This window comes from Crotalus tigris, unplaced genomic scaffold (genome assembly GCF_016545835.1).
Source record: "Crotalus tigris isolate CLP2741 ecotype Arizona unplaced genomic scaffold, ASM1654583v1 scf7180000023598.3388751, whole genome shotgun sequence".
NCBI classification, from domain to species: Eukaryota; Metazoa; Chordata; class Lepidosauria; order Squamata; family Viperidae; genus Crotalus; species Crotalus tigris.
This window is the reverse complement of record NW_024100068.1, coordinates 623,893-646,644: the sequence shown is the minus strand read 5'-3', so window position 1 is coordinate 646,644 and position 22,752 is coordinate 623,893. Positions and strand designations below refer to the sequence as shown.

At 38.2% G+C, this 22,752-nt stretch overlaps 1 protein-coding gene across 1 annotated transcript in view; it reads left to right on the top strand.

Moving 5' to 3' along the window:
- RHOJ (ras homolog family member J) overlaps positions 1-19,956 on the top strand; it is a 67,883-nt gene extending 47,927 nt beyond the window's left edge. Inside the window, exons 2-5 of the mRNA XM_039319523.1 lie at positions 14,957-15,015; positions 15,644-15,808; positions 16,181-16,276; positions 17,631-19,956. Of these exons, the coding sequence (XP_039175457.1) occupies positions 14,957-15,015; positions 15,644-15,808; positions 16,181-16,276; positions 17,631-17,777 (467 nt within the window). The 3' untranslated portion in view covers positions 17,778-19,956. The remainder of the gene's footprint in view (positions 1-14,956; positions 15,016-15,643; positions 15,809-16,180; positions 16,277-17,630) is intronic.
- Positions 19,957-22,752: the final 2,796 nt, after the last annotated feature.

The window sequence follows — 22,752 nt, the reverse complement described above, 5'->3', positions numbered from 1 at the left end:
TTCTTTTAATTCACAAATACAAATGATTTCCTTCAATTCAGATTACCTGCTAGGAAAATAAGTAGCTGGAATATATTTCAGGCCAGAATATGTTTTTTAAAAAACCTATTATTTTCTTCCATGATTATGAAACTGACCAGTTTCCCTAAATAAAATACTCTGTGTAGCCCAAATAATAGGAATGAGGTTTCTATGGAATTCTTATTCCATTCAACCAAGTATCAAATGATGTTAAATCTTTAGAGCATGCAACAACCTGCATTTGTTGTTGGCCTAAATTGGAAATGCAGAACTGAGAAAGAACAGACACAGATTAAGAATAATATATCCAGAAATTGAACTACTTGCCACAGAGTATACTGATTTACACACGTACACACAATAGATGCACATAGATGCACACACATGCATAAACTGAGTAGGTACATCCTGACACTTGGCCAATGGGCAACACTATATTCTGATTTTTTTTCTGCCTTTATTAAAGGATATGGTGGTGGAAAAGCAACATCGAATTAATAATTAATTTTGGATTTTCTAATCACCATATATAGTATCTGAATGGATGTGAGTATACCACAAGCATATCTTAATTGTGGAATGAGGACAACAATATTGTTGTCTGTCTACTATAGGCAGTCTATAGTAGTTAACAATCCTTAACTTGCATAGAACATGCTTGTAGAAAAATCTGGCTTTAATTGCTTATTGCAATTAAAATGGACTCAGACTCACTAGGACATTCTCCTTTCAGTTAGCTAGGAATGATGCAGTGGCTATTGTTATGGCTAAGACTGAAAAAATATTCCACACCTCTCTATCTTAATAAATGAGGATTAAATTACAAAACAAAATTTTGAAGGAAGAGTGAAGGATTCAGAAGATGGGAAGAACCAAAAAAGTAATGGATGGAGCTGATCTGATCCTCAAAAAAGAGAAAAGTGAATTCTAAAGAATAAAAATAAATATTTAAAGCAGCATAAAGAGGTAGTAGAAGCATACATGAAAAGATATGAGAAATATAGTTAATGATGGTAGCATAAACCAGTCTTAGCTATGTTTTCTTTTCTTTTTTTCTTATCTCATGCTTTTAATTTCTTTGGTTTACAGTTTCTGACTCCTCTTTTGCATTTGACATGTTGTTTATCCCCAAAAGGGTTACTATGATTGATATGGTGTATGTACTGAGGACAAGATTTCAGATCAAAGCATTTATCATTTAAGCAGAGTTTTAGAAGAAATCGTTAATGGCCTAAGATTTTTTTCAAAGAGTCAGTACAGAACATGATATATAGAGTTAAGTTGAGATGATGATGATGATGATGATGATGATGATGATGATGATAATAATAATAATAATAATAATAATAATAATAATAATAGTAAAGTTGGAAGGGACCTTGGAAGTCATCTAGTCCAACCCCCTGCTCAGGCAGGAAGCCACTGAGGCACTTTCAGGTTTAAAGGATTAGCCAGTAATATCACCATTGCCTAGGCGATGCCCAAAGAAGCTTCTTTCGTGTCCCTGGTATTTTCCCACCAAAGTGGTACCTATTTATTTACTTGAATTTGCATGCTTTTAAACTATTAGGTGGGCAGGAGCTGGGACAAATTGACAGGAACTCATTCCATCATGTGACTTGCTTTTGAACTCAGGTTTTGAACTGCTGAGGTTTTGGCTCAGGTTTTGAACTGCTGAGCTGTTGACCTCTCAATGGTCTTCTCACTTGGCGTTCTAACCACATGAGCCATGGTCCCTTTGGCAGGTGATAATTTTAAGGAATTTAAGGATAAAAATGGGAGCAGTTTGCTTTCAAAAGCCTCTTGTTCCTATTCCCATTTTTAAAAACAATCAAACAATATAATATGGCTTGTTTTCTCCTGTCTCATAAAGCTCTTTAGAAGGATGAAACCCCACCCAAAAAGTCCATATTTATCCATTTCTGAAACATCTATTTTAATCCCATTTTTGCCACTCTTCACAAGTTTTGACAGGCAATATCAGGCACAGAATTTGCAATCCCACTGCTCCAAACAGTTGGAAGTTGACTGCTCATATTGCACTTAACAGAACTTTTCTCATATAAACTCCTGTTCTTAGGGAAAACAAACCATCCTCCCTCTACAACTTTATCTCTTAAATTGAACTCTCTGGCTTCTCCTTCAGTTCATGTTACCTATGGAAGTTCTGTGAATCTCCCAGGCTCGTCAAGGTTACTGGGTTTGAGCCAGTTGGCTCCTTGACCCCGTTACACTCTGCGGCTTCTTTTTATCACACTGCATATTAATGCTCTTTTGGGTATAGTGCATCAAGGCAGGTTTAAATGCTTGATGCAATAACCTGATGAAGACAATATATGCTATGAAATGGAAAATCTTATAAAAGCTTCACCTTGCCCAATGGGCTGCCTTTAGTTTCTATCAAACCCTGCCAAACTCAGAAAAAAAGATCTACTTGGATTTCTGGAAAAATCTTTGTTGGGTAACCTAATGAACCTTGAAAATCTATCCCAACAATTCTCTTGCTCAACATATACCTTTTTCTTTCTCATATTTTTTCCTTCCCAGGACCAAAAAGTCTTTTTTGTAATAGTCTAACTCCCTCCCTTCCTTCCTGCTTTGTCCTTCATGTTTATGGAATCTATTGTACATTTCATTACAGTTTCAGATCCTGCACAACTGACATTTGTTCAAGATATTCTTTCTGTCTTCCAAATTTAATCAGATCAGAAAATAGGTAGCAAGTTAATGAACTGGAGCAAAGTTTTAATCATGGGACATGAATGGTGTTTAGTTTTAAGCCTAATTGCTTCTGTGTTGCTAATAATTATTAGTTTAGATTATATTTTTCTAATTTTATTTAATGGATTAATCTGCAGGGTTTTTACCTTCTCTGCTTAGTCTGGTTAAATTGCCAATTTTCCTAAGAGTGCTGAGGAGAAGCAAAACATATTCTGGCTTCTGCTTCTGGTAGGACACAATTTGATGGATCCTTTACTGGTTGAGTCTATGTAGTCCTGCAATCTGCAGTCTAGGGCTAAATCCTCTAACATGCCCCAGAATTCCAACTTAATCATCTTAGCTAGGAGTCCATATTAACTTCTTGAAATATACTCAGATTTTCCCCAATTCTTTGCAAATCATTGTATGCTCACTTATCTATAATTTGAAAAGTATAACAGGTAAAATGAGCAGCTTTCATTATTTTCCATCTTCATAGCGAGAAACTGCCAAATGTTATCCCTTCTTGTTAGGAGCATCAATCATGGTATCAAGATTTATGTCATTCTTAAGAAAATAGTTCAGTTAAGCATAATAATACCCCTTTGTCCAGATTTCCTTTTTATATGGAGTGCCCATAACTCTCAAGAAAAACTGTATACAACATATTCATATTTTTGTTTTACATGAAGACCTGCATAGTCCAATGTTTAGAAGATCAGAAATATGTCTTGTGTGCAACCAATATTTTTTAGAAGAGTGGGAAGAATTGGTATTCACGAGAAGAGAAACAATTTTCAAAACATTAAAACAATGTAGAAACTTTTGGTTGTGCCCTTCCCGGACTTATCTGTTTCCTAAGCATGTTCTACATGAAGCCAACTTAGTATGGCATGGCATGCTTTGCTGGAGGCATTGAAGTTAAGATCCAAAGAATTATGAAGTCAGCTAAGATCACAACAAGGGGCTTTGGGGCAATGCCCAAAGGTGTTTTTTCCAAAAGGCAATGGGACTTTCTTAGTGGTTTCTTTGAAAACATTTTGCTTCTCATCCAAGAAACTTCTTCATGAACTGAAGAAGATTCTTGGATGAGAAGCAAAACATTTTCAAAAAAAAATACCAAGAAAGTCCAGTTGCGTTTTAGAAAAAACATCTTTGGGACAACCATGACATGGATGATTGAGATAGACATTTAGCCATGCGCTTTGGAGCCCTAGATTCAGCAGCTTCATTTGAATTGGGGAGGGAAAACATTCGGAGTCAGAGTGATGTAAGCAGGCATTTTGGCAAGTCTAGCAGTTTCCTATGACTGTCATGATGTCATGGGCATATCCAAAAGGTACAGAACTTGTGGTGTGATGTTGCAATATTGCTTTCATCATTCTGACAAAAGCCACCCATTTTTGCACAAGATGTTCACAATACAAGGTGATAGAGGAAGGCAGCTCCCAAGGTTTTATTTAACTTTATTCCCCAAGCTTTGTGTGAGAGATATGTATTTTGTATCATTAGACTTTCCAGCCTATTCCTTAAATGAAGATCCTTAAGCGAAGCGCTCTTCCTGCAAAACTACGGTAAGTTAGAAATGCTAGGCCTTGCTCTTACTTAAAGTCCTTCCAGGCTTATTTCCAGTAGTGCCAATGGGAATTTCTTAATCAGAGTTGCTAAGAAATAAAACTGTATCCTTGCTACATGAAAAATCATGTCCTTCACACTGGTTTCTGCTGAAGTAAAATCTGCATCAGAACAGAAAAACAACCCTCTTCAAAAAGGGGCAGCTTATTTATTTCTTCATTGCCGACAGCAGAGGAAAACTAACCTGGACCATCTTCTTGGCTCATGAATAAGCCTTTCTCTTTCAGAACAGTGGAACTGTTGGGGGAAGGAAAGAAAAAAATCTCTGCTCCATGCTGAAGTTGACAGATTCAAATAATAAACACTTCCTCCCATCTGGTGAGGCCTGTGTAAGCAACTGCCTGCTGGAATGGAGGAACAGCTGCTAAGACACAATCAAAGGCAGCTTTTTACAGGGATACAGGACTATACATCTAAGCCTGTCGATCAGCGTTGCTCCAGGCCTTTAACAAATCAAGATTATTCTTCCACCTTGTGCAAGAAGATGTCAGAGGGCTGTTGTTCTGTTTATCTTCCTCCTTCATCTTTTTTCACTATTTAAAGAACAGACTCATTGTACATGGTATTCCTATTACCAACTTGTCAACCTCCAGCTGATTAAAGTTAGGAAGAATCCTTTCTCTGGGGACAGGTTGCTCATTAATTGCCTATCACAAAGTCATGGTCATCTTTATTAGAATCTGTTTATATTGGCTTTTGGCAGAGCATAGGTCAATGTTGGTAACTAGATTTATGGCCAGACCATTTTAATAAGAGGCAGAAATATCAGACCCATTGATCTCCCTCCCACACTATTGACTTGTTTCATTGCTTACAAGTTTCCCCATCTTACTGGAGCCCCCGTCCCCCCCTTTACCTAGTTCGCAAATTATCTGAAATTGTAAGACAAGCTATTCTCTTCCTGCAATGTTTGATAACATTTTGTGTATTTGATCAATACAAACCAAATCATATAATCATTTAAAGTTCAGTGATTCAAGTAACAAGTGTAAACAATTGGCAGCTGCTGATGGATATACATTGGCAGTCTTCAGTGCGAAGCAGCCTAAATATGTAAATAAATAATTATTGGTATTCATTTCAAAATAGATAGGAACTGAGTTCCTCCCAGTTCCTCTGGAAATGATGGGAGAGTTAAGTACAGTAAAGTCGAGTGACCTTCAGAGCCAGTTTGGTCTAGTGATTAAGGCACCAGGTTAGAAAGCGGGAGACCATGAGTTCAAGTCCTGTCTTAGTCATTAAAGTCAGTTGGGTGACTTTGGGCCAGTTACACTCTCTCAGCCAAACTCACCTCACAGGGTGGGGAAAATAGGGAGAGGATGTTGGATATGTTTGCTGCCTTGAGTTATTTGTGAAATTATAAAGGCGGGAAGAAAGAAAGAAAGAAAGAAAGAGAGAGAGAGAGAGAGAGAGAGAGAGAGAGAGAGAGAGAGAGAGAGAGAAACAAAGAAAGAAAGAAAGATCTGGCAAAAGGAGGCTATCTTCATGAATAAATGAGGTAAGAGTAATCCACAGTGAGATTAAGGGCGGGTGCCTGAGCAAATCACATATAGAGGACTACAGAGATAGTCTTAGTGAAGGTATGGGGCAATTGCTAAGAAAACATGAATTTAGCCCAAAAAGATGGGAGAGGATGAAAAAAAAATCAAAATTACTTTGCCTTGACTTTCTTTGATCTCAAAGAGACGGAGAGAAAAGCTCTGTCAGCCTTTCAAGATTTTCTTATTACATCCTTTAACAATAGTGGTATTCTGACTGTTTGAAGGACTGATACCAACCCACCTAAGAGAAGGAACTCCACAATTAAACCTGCAAACAACTGCATGGACAGACTGAAATATTTAGGCATGTTTGGATCCCAAATGATGAGACATCCAGGTTGAGTATCAAGAAATGTGGGCAAATAACAAGAAAATTTGAGAGATTTTTAAGATCAGAAAAATTATGGCACAATCAATAGACTTAGGATGCAACAAATAAAATCTGAATATAGATATTTCACTAAACAATGAAGTCCACTCTTTGATGAATCAGCATTCATACATTTTATGAAATTCATGCATATATTACATCAAATTTACATAGCTGTCATGAAGCTGCATGAATTTGAATTCATTACATATGTCCAAAACTAATCTTCAAATTTAACAGACACTCCTTTACTCCAGTCCATAGAAGAGCAATTTTATTATAATCAAGAATAATCACAGTAGAAGTTTAATAGAAGCAAAGGAGGCAAAAGAAAAATGAAAATACAATAGAGAATATGCAAAGTATGGAACTATTGCACATATTCCTCACCCAACCAAAGTTACACTCACAATCTTACAAAGATGAATAGAGTGATCAAGACAATGAAATGACAATGAAGAAATAAATTTCAAAGAAAAGGCAGAGAAGGATCAGAAAGAAGGATATAAAAATGGCTAAAAGATAAGATAAGATAAGCAGATTAACTTTACAGACTACAAAACTGGTTGGTTACAAAACTCATGCCAGGACATGGAACATACTAAGGTTAATGGGTGTGCCAGAACATTAGATTAGTCTTTTGGGGAGCTTTCCCCAACTGGAGACAGGGGTAGAGTAGAAGAAAAAAAAGTGAAGTAAAGATGCATATTATCTTATATCTGATTGTCCTATTGTCAGCAAATACATTATCAGAGTAGTAGGAATTACATGGGGAATTGGAACTAATTTAGGAGTTATGTTAACAATCCAGTGCCACTCAGGATCAAACCTGAGAAAGGGAAAAGAATGAAGAAGGAGTTATAGATTCTGTTGTGAGTCTTGCACATAATTGTAATCTCCCATTGATAGGAGGGCAATCAATTGCTTCAGAGTTGTTCACACACAGTGTGGTCAAAAAAGTCAAGATGGCCACAAACAGTAGCACTGTTCGTTTATCTTTGTTCCCTACTTGGCACTCAGCTTTTACCTGTGGCTCCAAGTAGCTATAACACATGCAGCAGCCAGTCCTTGGTAAACCATCTTGGCAGAAGAGCCAAAGCAGGTGAGAGTTGCCAACAGGTCTTCAACCTTCGGTGAGGTAGAAGATCTCTCTATAGCAGCATGTGAAGTCTGACCCTGGTGGATTGAGCAGAAGAGATTGATCAACATTCCAACAGTCAAGAAGCTAGACCAACAGATGTTGTGTGACAAGATACTTAGACTTCCTGGTAACTCACTGTAGCAGAAGAGATCTCCAGATGTAATGGTTGTCTTTATACCTGGATTTGGATCTCTTCTGCTGAGTGTGGGACAGTCCATAGAGCAATGGCTGCTCTGTATAAGACTCCACCATGCACTAGTTTTTATTGTGCAATTCATCTTCACTTACAAACCATCTGCAATTCACTTCAGTTCCAAAACTAATTCACTGAGTCCTGCAGTTATGGGGGATGAATGATAAAGCAACAGTGAAAATGACTATGAGTAGTTGTACTCACAGTCATGCACATGGGCTGCCTTTGGATCAGTGTTTGTTTACCTCAGTACCCATAACAGTAAAAGCATTCAGCAGCTGGGCAACCATTTTTAGGATAGTACTGCCCACCCTCACATGATGAAGGGAATTAGAAAAGATACCTTAAACAGTGCTTGCCCTACAACATCTGGCTAGCTGTGACTGGTAGATAATCTCCTTAGCAGTTGAGTATCAAGAAAAAAACAAATCACAAAAAACTCATTATCAAAACCCAGAACATCAACAGATTGCTAGATAGAGAAAAGGCGTCAAGGCTTGAAAGACAAACAGCACGCATAGTAGCCAAGCTTCATCATTATAGCAGTGACATTACTGCACTCAAACCAAGCTTTCAGATGACAGTTCATTACAGGACGCAGTAAGTAGATATATGTTATTTTGGAATGGGAAATCACAGTGTGACAAGATTCACAGAGTAGGATTTGGAATCATAATGTTTTGCTGAAAAACATCTCTACCTACTGGAATAAATGAATGTACTACATAGTTCTGCTTCCCTCTCAAGAAGTCCTGATACATATCTTCACAAAGCTGAAAGTCAGAGAGCTGTTGTTATCCCTTCCCTGTACTCTGTACCAATTCCACATTAAACAACTGGAGAAATTTCACATGTGCTTTCCCCACTCCATCCTCACCATTTGTTGGCAAGACTGTGTCTCCAACCAGGAGGTCTTGGATCACACAAAGTCCATGAGCATTGAGACTCTGATTATCAGAACCATAGGTGGGACACATCATCAGAATGACCAACCACCCTATGCCTCACAATTCCTCTAGCATGTATTGGAGACTGGAAAGTGACCTTGAGGTCATCCATACAAGTTATATAAAGATGCTGTGAAGGAAACCATATGCCATTGTGACATCTGGCCAAAGCAACTAGAAGCTGCAGCTGCTGACAGAACTCACTGGAGAGCCCTAAGCTACAAAGGCTTTAAAGACAGGCACCACCAAAACCTGAACAATATCAAGAATAACATCCACTTATAACAATGGACTTCCAGAATCCCCATTGTGCTAGACTCTGCGCTTCCAGACTGGGACTACAAAACCATCTTTGTTTCAACAGATAAATTGCACAACAGCATGCCTTCTTCAAACCCAAAGGAATACACACAAACATACATGTAACAACCCTGTCTTTCTTAAAATGACTTTATTATAGAATTATAGCATGCAAAAGATTTAGCCATTCTGGATCAGCTGTTTGGATAACTTCTGCTCAATTCAAGCTGGGAAGTCTGACAGAAACACGAACAATCTGTGATATACAGGTGACACTTCATTGTTACATGAAAGTGAAATAAATCTAGAAGAGCTTATTATGAAATTAAAAAATGAGAAGTCAAAAATCTGGATTAGTGATAAATATTAAGAAGATTAAGTTAACACCAATTAAGCATGCTTGGCGCATTTATAGATTGTGAAGAATCAAAATGGCAGATTTATTCTAGAGAGAAGGAGTGACAAATGTAGACAAGATGATGAAGGATAAGGATATTTTTGTGACAACAAGTCTCAGAATTAGAGATAAATTCTTTCTTGAGTACCATTGTACATAGCTAAGAAAGGTGAAAGGGCGGGGGAGAGAAAAGATCATTTACACAAGACATCATTTTGTAAAGATGAGGAAAGTGCAAAAGAGATATTTTTTTAAAAAAAATCAAGAATTGGTTGGTCATGCCAGAGACAGATGAATAGAGTTTGACATCTTACAAATCTTTATTTTATTTTTTTACAGACAGGGAGTTGTTTCCTTCTCTACCAACTTCAGCCAATCTTTCAGAAACCTACATTAGAGGAAAAAAGCCTGTAGAACATTCAATCTCTATCTCTCTCTTTCTTTGGCTGTTGTTGATGAATTTTAAAGTTGGATGAAGCAGCAAATTTGGGGTTTCTTCTGCTGGAAATGGTTGCATGTTTGTAATATGATTTGTTAGTTTGCCAGCAGAAGAACAGAATTTATATACTGTAGAAAGAATATTTATGCAGACCTAATACCAGTTCCCAAGATGTCAAAATAAATGCCAAAGCTCTGGGGTTGTCTATCAGATTCCTACAGGAATCCTGCTGGATAGTTAATCTGTTTGCCATTGTAACTCATCACCCCAAGTTCATAATTGGCAGAAAGCCCACTTCTAACTTAGCAGAAAGTTGGATCTGACTGTTAAATGTTTGATTGATTTGTAGCAGTTGAGCAAAAGTACCTGATTCCCAGTTAATTCCTAAGGGACAGTAGTAAAGCATCTGCCCAAGTTCAGTCCTTACTACCCAATTAAAAATAGATCATGGAACAGAAAGAAAGCAAACATTCACATTAGCCATTTATGATGCCAATTAGCCAATGTTGTGATAAAACAGCACTAGACTTTATATCACCATAGCAACAGCTGGGTTGCTACCAATCAATCACAAAGGTGAAAAGGCTCTTTTGCACCTAAGCGTGGCACAAAAATGCTTTGGCAACATCCATGTCTACTGTGTCCCCTGATGTGCCTCAATTTCATCCTCAGCCCATGATTAAGGTAAACATAAGTCATTCTTAAATCATTCTTAAGCTGTATCACTGTTAAAATTGTATTTTTCTTCTTATTCTAATTCTACCCTAGGGTATCCCCTATAAGCATGTAAAATCTTAAGCTTAGGAAGGAGGTCCGAGGAGTGCAGTGAATAGAAACAGAAATAGAGGCAGGATTTATAGTAGACCACTCAATGTGACATGATGAAAAAATAAATGTTCTAATATACCAGGGGGGGGTTCTACCAGCCCAAAGATGAGTAGAAAATAGTGTTGTAGCTCAGCTCTAGAAAAGAGTCTTTACTATTCCAAGTCAGAATGAAAACTGCAGACATTAATGAACAAATAGTCCGATCTGGAATAAAGTAACATCTTCAGTTCCTACTAATATCCATAAAAGGGTCTTCTTTCCACCTACTGTTGGCTGAAATAAGAAATGATGTGTGAGTGGCTGAGTGATAAGGAACTGAACCTTGAGCCTCTTGTTCACAAGCTTTGTATCTAAGGGCTTATCTGTGCCTTGTTCCCCTTGATTCATAATGACATCTCCGTGTACTACACTCTAGTTAAACAAAACAAAACAATAGCTCAAATCTCGGAAGCCAGCTCACTGCTATAAAGGGTGTATCACAGAATAAATATCAGTCAAGGCCATTTAAATTAGCTATTGAAACCAGGAAGAAATAAAACTAATTTGATACATTTATATAAACTAAATTCTAACAAAGATCACGTGTGACCATTAGAATATGTTAATATTCAACTATTGCCTTAGTTTTACACTGACAACTTGCACTTTTTCTTTATGTTTTGTACATTTTCTTCATTTTTACCAAATGATCACACACCATTTTATGTTCATACACAGGGTCTTTTCTACGAGCAGCATCTCCCTCAGCTTCTGAAATTAACTGTGAGAGTATTAAAATCAATATACTGATTAAAACATTATCCTTTGCTTCTCTTTGCCTTAATGTAGTCCCATTCCTCTACAGGCACAGCTGCAAACAAAATAGAATGCATCAGGTTGGTACATAGAGATTAGCTCCAATAGTTGAACGCTGGATCATCGTTCATTGAAATCACCCTGGCCAGTTTGATATATTGTAGCGGGTCTAGGACAACTCACCACAACCAACTCGCCATGGCCATCTTGCAACAGCCAACCCAGCGTGGCCGTTTTGTCATGGCCATCTTGCTGCTGTCAATTCGCAGTGGGACAACTCACTGCAGGCAATCTATGTAGGATAAGTCAACATGATAAATGTTATCCACCACTGTTTCTTCTACATTTCCATTTTTGTCAATGGAAATAAGGTCGAAGAAAGAGTGGCGGATAATATTTATCATGTTGAGTTATCCCATGTGGAATGTAGATATATATTAACATATCTACAAATATACAGATTCCTTAATATGGATGTACTTGATAATTTAGAGAAACTGAGCATAAACTAGAAGTATCCATCAGAGCCACTTATGAGCTTCCAGCATCCCTGTAGTCACATGATCAAAATTTTAATGCTTAGCAACTGGAATGTATTTATGATAGTTGCAGTCTCCTGGGTTCATGTGGCCCCCTTTTGCAATCTTCTAACAAGCAAAATCAATGGGAAAACTAGATTCACATAACAACCATGTTACTAACTTAACAACTACAATGATTCACTTAACAACTGTGGCAAAAAGGTCATAAAATGGGGCAAAACTCACTTAATAACTCTCTTGCTTAGCGATGGAAATTTTGGGCTCAGTTGTGGTTGTAAGTCAAGGATTACCTGTACTCTATAAATTCTTATAGGTTATTTCTATGTGTAGCAATACAGATGTAGCTGTGTCGTCTTTTTAGAAGACCTCACCCTTCTAAAGCAGAGTAGGCTTGAAGCTTCATAAAGAACCAGAACTGGAACAGAACAGATATAGGTGTGGATCCTACCATCAGGTAAATTTATTTCAGTCACCTCAAACTACCATGGAATCCAGATTTCAGGCAAATCTAGTGCAATCCTTAGTGCATAGCTCCTTAATAAGTGCTTATTAAGTGCTAGTTTCCTTTGGAGTTACTCAGGAAAGTATTATATACACTTTAGTCAGTAAGGAAATAAATAATAGACAAATAAAATAAGGCCATTTTCAGGGTTTCATTTTGCACCAGCTGAAGTTTTGGGTTTGATTTCTGTTTTCCATATTGCAGAATATACACTACAGCAGTGGTTCTCAACCTGTGGGTCGGGACCCCATTTGGGGTCGAATGACCATTTCACGGGGGTCGCCAAACAAGGCTGTCTGCCATTTTCCCCCCCTTTCTTTGGCCATGCCCCTGGCACCCGGTGATGTATAAGTGGTTGGGGGTCACCACAACATGGGGAACTGTATTATGGGGTCGCGGCATTAGAAAGGTTGAGAACCACTGCACTACAGGATCTGTTCCAGCTGAACTCCAGTTTTATTTTTGTGCAACAAATTCCTTCTAGTCCTTTTGCAAAGGAGGTGATCCAATCAATGAGTCATGTAATGGCAGCCAAATATAATCATTAATCTATAAAGCTAAGTAGACATGATCTGGCTTTTTGGATGGGAGGCTACCTAAGTCTTCATTTATACTTCTGTGGTCTAATCTCCTGACAGTAGAGATATACTATCTGAGAAGTGTATGCAACTGCCCCCCCCTCCAAAAAGTAATCTAAAAGTTATAGCCAAGTACTTTGCAAGATGACATAAATGGGAAATGGTTAAATATATTACTGCAAAATAATCATATAAACTATAATTATAAAACTATTAATTTTTATTAAATGTAGTGCAAGTAAAGCACAAGTCCACGTGGCATGCCATTCAAAAATCAACACGGTTCTTGATGCAGTAAAAACCATACAGCTTTGCTTCAGGTGAAGGACAAAACCCACACCAGAACAATAGCGGCAAATATTTGTAGCTCAAGTGTAGGATGAGGGTGAAGGTTCCTTCTCTGAGCTTGTGGGTTGGTTTTCTAATGTTTCTTTACCAGGCTAGGTAACATCTTCAGCGGCGTTTAGGGAATGTCAGTGTCAGTGTTCTGTTTATAAGGGTTTCAGGTGGGGTGTGTGTCAAGTGAGGGTGTTGTGATGGATCAGATTTGAGTCATAAATTAAGGCTTGTGAAGGGTCTTGTGATGGGGAGATTATACCAGGTGAGGGTCATTGGGAGGGTCCACCAGCAATTCACCTCTGAATGACCCTGACCTGATGTAACCTCCCTATCACAAGACTCATCACAAGGCTCTCACTGATGACTTATATCTGACCCATGATGAGACCCTCAAATTACGCATCCACACCTGATACTGTATGGACATTAACATTCCCTAAACTCCACTGAAGATGCTACCTAGCTTGGTAATGAAACATTCAGAAGCCAAACCACAAGCTCGGAGAACAAACCTTCACCTTCACCACCCCAGTACATATGGGAAGATGTAAGTGTATAAGATAAGAGCTTTGCTTTGGGACTATCAATCATATCTCATCAAAACAGTAAGACATTAGGAAGAATCTTTCTTTCTTCTTCTGTTTAACCTTGCTTTCTGTATATATTTAATTTTAAATATATTTAATTTTAAAAAGTCATCCATTCAAGTGTGAAAAAGGACAAGAAAAACAATATAAGACAAAATTAATATAGCCAGACAAAATTAAAATATAGGCAGTGGGAAAGAGTCATTACTTGATTTAGGATCTTAAAGAGGGTACAGTAAATGGAGGGTCTGCAATACAGGCATTACATGTTCCTATGTAACATGTTGGGAGTCAGGCAGCCTATCAGTTATACAAATAAACAAATCTTCCAGATGGTCTCTAAAGACAGCCTCACATAAAGTCCAAGCATTGTATTTTGTATTTTGTATTTAATTTTATTTATATGCCGCCCAATCCCAAAGGACTCAGGGCGGCGTACAGAGTTAAAACAATCATAAAATAATAAAATAATACAGTCATACAGCACAGCCTGAAGATGGATAAGAGACAGGGAAAAAGTATTCAGTTAGCCACACCATAGAATTTCCCAGGTTATATCCGTTAGGCGTTTGGTCTGGCAAGATTCTGTCTGTTGCGTGTAAGTAAATAAAAAAATGAACTCAGGTTGAATTGTTCCATGTTATTTTGGGGTCTAGCCTGACAAACCCTGAAGACCTGGCTCTTCACCCAAGCCTTTGACGAGCTGATTGAATCCCTGTTTTCCTCTTTTTCTTTGTTCCCATCTGGGTTTGTTATCTTTGCCACTTTTACCCTGTATATTGTTATTTTAATATCTTGTTTTAATGTTTTAAATGATATGTAAACTGCCTAGAGCAGGGGTCCCCAACCCCTGGTCTGTGGACCAGTACCGGGCCACAGCATGCCAGCAACCGGTCCACACAAACAAGGAAAAGCCCCATCCTCAGGATACAGGCAGAACACAAAACTAAGTCCCCTCCAGTCTGCGGAAAAAAACTCTCTCCAGGTAACCGGCCCCTTGTGTCCAAAAGGTTGAGGACCTCTGGCCTAGAGTCATTGGAAGTCAGGCAGCATATAAATTTAATAAATAATAATAATTTTCTTCTCTTCCTTTTTCTACAGTTACTGTGACAGTTGGAGGCAGGCAACATTTGCTTGGACTTTATGACACAGCAGGACAGGTAATACATCTCCAGTTTATTTATTTTCAGGCCATAACCTTTCAATCATGAAAAACAAAGCTGTTTTTCTTTCTGTATGACATTCTGAAATAGACATTTTTCATTTCTGTAAAACTATAGAAATATATAGTGTTCTACAAAAAACATCATATAACTGCCACCCTAAACTTACAATATCAAATATGAATAATTAGAGCAAATCCAGTTTTCCATATTCAAAGATGTTGCAGGTTTCGCTTGGCATAAAACTTTGACGAGGTCATCCTCTTATATCATTAATCTCAATGCTGTGGAGTGTCTTACTTTATCCTGCTAGCTTTGTTTCTGGCATTTTTAAATTGATTTCAATTTTCGCCTCTCAGAACAGTAGCAACTTGAGTGAAGGAGCCAGTCTCATGGTTTACACTGGCAACTAGCACCACCTTCTGGTTAATTTAAGAGACGGTTTCTAAAGCTATGTTCCACATAATATTAGTATTTCTGAACAACTTGAGGAGCTTTAGACCATCTTCAAAGATGCTGAAATATTTCATATTTTTGAAATAAGAAGTGAATTCCCAGCAGTTACTGCAACCAAGACTAAATAGCAATTCACAGTTTCATCCTGTGTACTTGTTTGCTTTGACAGGAGGACTACAATCAACTGAGACCCCTCTCCTACCCCAACACAGATGTGTTTTTGATCTGTTTCTCTGTGGTAAACCCTGCTTCCTATCATAATGTCCAAGAGGAATGGGTTCCGGAATTGAAAGTCTGCATGCCACATGTGCCTTATGTTCTGATAGGAACACAGGTAAATGACCAAAAAGAAACAGTGGAAATGTTCGTCACTGGTAAACTAGGGTACTCTGTGAAACACAGACTAGTTGGGGAATAGCTGGGGAAACTTTCCAACAATGAATTGTATTTTATCACAAAAGAATCCAAAGGCTTCCAAAAATGAAAGAAGTTCGGTGGTTTGTCTCATTTTAGGCCACCGTAATTTCGGAGGTACTGAAAATGAGGCATCTAAATTTGTGTAGAAATCAGCATGGAAGAAATAACACCTCACCTACGAGATGTACTCAAATAGCTCTGGGCATTTTGCTGCAGAAGTTTATTGTTTGAGAATTAGAGACAGGGGTCTAAGGATATTTAAGTTTGGTGTTTGTCTATACATTTCTAGATTGACCTTCGAGATGACCCCAGAACTTTGGCTCGGTTATTATACATGAAAGAGAAGCCCCTGACTTATGAACATGGCATCAAATTGGCCAAAGAGGTACTGTTTTCCTTCAACAACAGTAGTAGTAGCTAAACTGATATCAGCAAAGTTAAGCCAAAGGCCTTTCTCTTTTTCTCAGGGCTAAACACAGCAGAGATTTCATTCAATCACCATTGCCCCCTAAGAAATATGAAACAATAGATATATCTAAGAGCATTGTCTTTGCAGATCTTGATTTAATTCATTGTATAGTATAATTTATTTTCATCATCTAAAGTCTTTACTACGCTGGCCCTTAAGAAAACCTTCCCCAAACTGGTAGGCTTCAGAAATAAGTCCTAGCATTCCTAGACATTAGTCAATGGAATTTGGGTTGTTGTTATCTCAATATATCTGGAGGACAGTTTCAAAAAATCTCCCTACTTTTAGCATTGGCCTCTCACTGATTTCAGTTATGTGAATAGCCCCAGTCATGTTGCCATTATTTTAGACTTGGTTCCCAGCTTAATAGATACACACATTTTAATTATTTTACTTTGATACATTTCTTCCATCTAAGAAATTGATGGAACCAGTTTAGAAACACTGAGCTAGTTATCTATGGAGTTTCTCAGTCATCCAGATTATAGTTGTCCCAAAGGTACTTTTTCATAAGGCAGTTGAATTTTCTTGTTTTTCTTTGAAGACGTTTTGCTTCTCATCCAGGAAGCTTCTTCAGCTCAGAGCTGAAGAAGCTTCTTGGATGAGAAGCGAAAGGTCTTCAAAGAAAAACAAGAAAATTCAACTGCCTCATGAAAAAGGATCTTTGGGGCTGAGATAGTTGGGGCAGCACCACAAACTATGAGCAACCCTTAAAATACAATGCCTATATTTTTAACTGTACAGTGTATGGCATTCTAAGAATTACTCTCCTGTTTTGGCCATGATCTCTGTAGAAGACATCCTCAGGGGACAGGGAGGAGGCAGGGAAGCCTTGGATAATGATGAGGGCCCAGGAACCGGGGCTAAAAAGGGCAAATGAGAAGAAGAGATTCCTACTGCTAGAGTACCTGTCTGCATTCTCGGATGATATGGGGGATGTGGTCCTATTGCCCATGGCTAAATAAAATTCAGTAGTCTGGTCAATTTAAACCCAGCACTGTGTACATCTTAGTTACATTTTGATGGGAATTAGGAAAAAAAGGGGGGGGGTAAAATTCAGTAGTCTGGTCAATTTAAACTCAGTACTGTGTACATCTTAGTTACATTTTGATGGGAATTAGGAAAAAAAGAGGATAACACCCTCCTGGCTTGCTCCTAGGTTCCCAGAGGCATTTGGTACAGGATGCTGGACTAAGTGTGCCTTCGGTCTGATCCAGCAAGGTCTCTTTTTCTACTTTACTTCTTATTGTCTCTTTCTCTTTCATTCAAGATTGGAGCCCAATGCTACTTAGAGTGTTCAGCTTTGACCCAGAAAGGCCTGAAAGCTGTCTTTGATGAAGCAATCCTCACAATCTTCAATCCCAAGAGAAAGAAGAAACTTTGTGCCAAGTGTTGCAGCTGCTGTTCAGTTCTATGATGCCTGGAATTCAAAATGGACCAGAGTTGCCAGTTAATAGTCCAATCCTGCACAGAGGGACATGACCAGAAAAAAAAACTACTTTATAAAGTGATTCCTCCTAATCTGTGATTCCTCTCAAATGCAACTTTGTTTACTTTTCATGCCCTGCTTGTTTGTTTGTTTTTTATCACTGCGCATTTGTAGATACAAGTTCATGTTGAGATAACTTCTCTGTGCTTAGCCAGCAGATAAAAAAAACTTTAAAAATTCTTGATATAGTCAGAATCCATGATGCACCTGGAAGTAAAAAAAGATCTAAGGATCCTAATCCTGTAACTGATCCAAAAAGAACAAGTTTTGTCATTAGCAATCCACAGGAAGAAATTAGCAAATCCCAGTATTTTTTTTCTTTTTACAACCTTGTAGTTCAGGGGTGTCAAACTTGCCATGTCACATGACGTGTCACAACATATCACGACTTTTCCCCCATTGCTGGAGCTGGGGTGGGCACGGTTTCGGCATGACGCATCCAGCCTGCGGGCCTGCAGTTTGACACCCCTGCTGTAGTTCCTTAATTCAGGGCAGATTCAGGGTGACTGGATACAGCTGAGCATTTACTGGCCGGATGCCCTTCCTGATGCCTACATGGAGTTCACAGCAGATATTTGTTCACAGCAGATAGTAAATCCCAGTATGAATATGCAATAATGATTGAACTTGAAACACACAAAATAATATTTAGACATTTTTAGGAGTTGACCATGTTGACACGTGTAGAAGACCAGTGTTTCAATTCAGTCTTTCCAAACTGAATGCACAGCAATAGCTTTGAAATAGATGGCATAGAATACAAAGTCATTCAAGTACTATTCTTGTCTTGCTTTTATAAACGAAGAATAATCCAAAGATGCTCTCAGGTTGCATTGTCATGTTGCTGTTGGATGTGTGAGAATCCACTTCTTAAATGAAATCTGAGGTTCTCACATTGTGCATTTTTCAAAATCATTTGGAAATAGTAATTGTCTGAATTTGAGAAGTCAGAGGGTGCAGGGGAAAATGTACGTATGTCCTGTTTGCAAATCTAGTCTTCTTTTCCTAGAATATATTTTTTATTCAAGTATATGTAGCCAACAATAACTACAAATTGCTCTTTAAACAGTATAAATCAGTGTTCCTCAGCCTCAGCAACATTAAGGAGTGTGGACTTCAGTTCCCAGAAAGTTTGAAGTCCACCCATCTTAAAGTTGCTGAGACTGAGAAACACTGGTACAGATGATCTCAGCTCAAATCCTGTTCCTAATTACTAATTTTTTTGACAATATGGGAGCAGTTGGCCATTGTTTTCTTCTGGGACACTTTTTATTTTTTTTAACTCTTAGGATAGTCTACAGGTTTGATATTATTCCTTGGTGGTCTTCCATCCAAGTACTAACTACACCTGTAACTGTCTAACTTCTGAGCTGAGACAGGCTAGGACAGATGAGTCACTTATGCTATTTGCACAATCAAGATCAAAAGGCAGCTTAAGGTAGAATATAAGAAGATCCTGAGAAAATTGATATATGCATCTCACGCACATGGATGTATGCTCACACAAAACAGACACACAAACACACACTACCATTCTTACCTCTTTCCCCAACCTGGAAAAACTAGTTTAAACTACTAAAATGCTTACTGGATGCAGGATTTTTATTAGGAGCAGCAGTACATTAGAAGCAATGTTTGCTTCAATGTTGGGATGAAGCATATGCAAAATGGCTTCAACTGCTCTCTTTTTCAATAGCTTCACCTCTTTCTCCCATTGCTTTTGCCAGTTCTGCTGTCTTGATTCAGTCCAATTGGCAATAATCTATGCAGATGCAAAATGATTCCAATCTATGGCCTCCTCTGGTGATCTTTGGAATTGATCCCCTTGCACAGAGAGGCCTGTTTGGCTAGCTTCATCAGTTTAGATGCTATGTGATTGAAAGCACTGACAACTTCTGTTCTTCCTATTAGGTTTAATTAGCTATAAACATATAACTTAGAAGCTACTTGTGACTACAGAAAAATGGTTGTCATTCCAATTCTCACCCAGCTAGGAAACCCCAAGAAAGTACCTATTATAACCAAAAGGCTTTTATTGTTGTAAATGCTTTCTTTGCAAATGTTTTCTACAATTTATATCATTGATACATGATTCTTAAAAGAAACATTTTAAATATATATTTGTGTATGTGTATTTTTTCAATGTGTGCATGAGTGTGTTTATATATGATAGAGACCTTTTAATTAGTTTAGTGGAGATTGCTTGACCAAAACTCTCATGCTACATATGAGTCCTATATGACAAGGATGTTCACAACCTGATTCTTGATCTTTGTCACTGGTGCCCACATTGGTAGATTTTCTATACAGGTAGCCCCTGACTTACAACAGTTCATTTAGTGACTGTTCAAAATTACAACAGCACTGAAAAAAGTGACTTATGACTGTTTTTCACATTTACAACCATTGCAGCATTTCCAGGGTCACGTGGATCAGATGCTTGCCAACTGATTCATACTTATGATGGTTTCAGGGTCACTGGGTCATGTGTTCACCTCTTGTGACCTTCTGACAAGCGAAGTCAATGGGGAAGCCAGATTCATTTAACTATGTTACTAACTTAATAACTGCAGTGATTAATTTAACAACTGTGGAAAGAAAGGTTGTAAAATGGGGCAAAATCAATTTAACAACTGCCTTGCTTAGCAACATAAATTTTGGGCTTAATTGTGATCGTAAGTCAAGGACTACCTGTATGTTGGCTAAAGTTCCACTTCCAAAAGAGATGTCCATATAGAGTTCCCGACTGAATGTATCCCAGGTCCCTGGGACAGGGCACCCTGGCTGGGCCATTTCTTTGGAAACATGATGTTATATGCCAGAACAGAAATTCAGCTGTGTCAGGGCAGACTGGAGAATCTGCAGATGATTTTAGGCCTAAAGTGTGGTTAACATTTGACTTAAATGTTGGGGTCAGCAAGTTAGGTGCCTAAGTGTTGACACTGAGCAGATCTCTTAACATAGTGATTGGCTTGCCTCTGTCATTATTACTTATTGTATGTAGGCAAACATTTCCAAAAGTGACATGTTACTCAACGGGCCAAAGAATTCCACGTTATTCAAGTCATTGCTTCCAAACAGCAAGAAAAGTTTATTCTGAACTATTTGTTTATACCATTGGAATAGCCAGGGCTTTTTTTGTCATAGAACACCTAAAACGGAGTTCCGGCATCTTTTGGGGATGGAACCTTGTAGGGTAGGCAAGGCAGGTTGTATGATATGTGTGAGTTCCGGCACCTTTTTTTTTTTTTTTTTACAAAAAAAGCACTGGGAATAGCTCTAAATAGTTGACTGGTGAGCTCTCTTCCTCCCAGAAGGAAGTCCTCCGTATACATTGGAATGGGGGGGGGGTGAGGATGCAGTTATCTTCACAGTCTGCTGTTCTCTTTTGTTCCCCTAGCTCACCACAAAGTGGTATGCAGTACTGTGAGTCAGAGAAGGAAGACTGACTAGGAAGTGCCAGTGATAAGTAAACCTTCTTCCTGCCTTCAGATACAGGACTATGGGGACATACCAAAATGGAGAGTGGGGGGAGGGTGCAGTTATTCTCATGGTTCATCACTCCCTTTGTTTCCACTTCCCTTAGTGAAGTGGCAGGCATTTCCAGTCAGCTAAGGAGAAGGAGGAAGCAGCTTCTCCCTCTCCTGAAGCCATCAGGGGAGGAGAAACAGCACAAGCCCATATTATAATATGTGGAAAGAAGAATGACCCAAAGAATCACAGGTTGTCTAGTCTACTAGTAAAAAGAAAAATCATTCCAAAGCATGCATAACTTCTTTTAAAGATATTTTTCCCCTAATCATGATGCTGCAAATGTCTACCCAGTTAGCCAGTTTGTCAGTTGGTGTATGAGATGAGGTCCCTTTTGTTGAATATATTATTGCTTTCCACCAATTATTTCTTTCATTATGAAGAAGAGAGGAGGGATCACCTGTTGTCCTATTTTCCATCTCTATTCTGATGCAGTGAAGTGCTGGTGTTTAATAAATATCAAGCTAGATTTTTGCTAATTGAATGGAGTAGGGTGTGTGTGTGTGTGTGTGTGTGTGTGTGTGTGTGTGTGTGTTGCCCTCATCTGGACACAAGTTATTTAACAAGCAGAAGCTTATCAGAATCATCACTGCCAGCCAAGTATGTATTCCAGGATGTGGTGTACCGTGACCTGAGTTTCAAGAAAAAAAGAAGCTTTGAGGGATGAGTCAAAAAATGTAATAGCCTTCTAAGGGATCCTAAGAAGTCCTATAATGAGGTTTCCTCAATCCTGAAACCGTTATCAATCAAATCGCAGTCTAAAGGAGGAAGGATCATAGCTGAGTTGTATAGCACATTCAGTTCCTGGCATCTCAGCTATCATGTGGTAAGAAAAATTCTCTGCTTAATATTCTGCACAACTACTAACAAGACTGTGTTTCCATTCTGTTTCTTGGCTTAGCTTTGCTCCTCTTAATCTATAAAATCATAAACAACATGACATCCAGCCTTCTTTGAATGCTATTCCAAGTGACATAATATAAACAATTATAATAAGCCTAACTCCTTTCAGAAACCTCATCAGTCTAAGGATTTAGAGTAGAACATTCTTTTAATGGAGTTGTGAATTTTTCTCCCTTTTAAAGTTCAAAGCTTCACTATCAATATGATTTAAATCTGCCATTTTATTTTAAATTGTAACTGTACTTTAACCATTTGATTTAGAATTGTTATGGAAGAAGCTCAGAGGACCTGAACTAGCATGGAAATATCATGAAATAAAATTAAAAAAAACAAAACATAGTAATGCACACAGTGATTAGATATAAGCTTGCCTCTTAAATCCTGCAGACAGTGCATGTACAGATGAAATCAGTCCCTGCCCCCCTTAAAGAGATTACAAAGTTTATTGTCATACTGAAATATTCTGCAA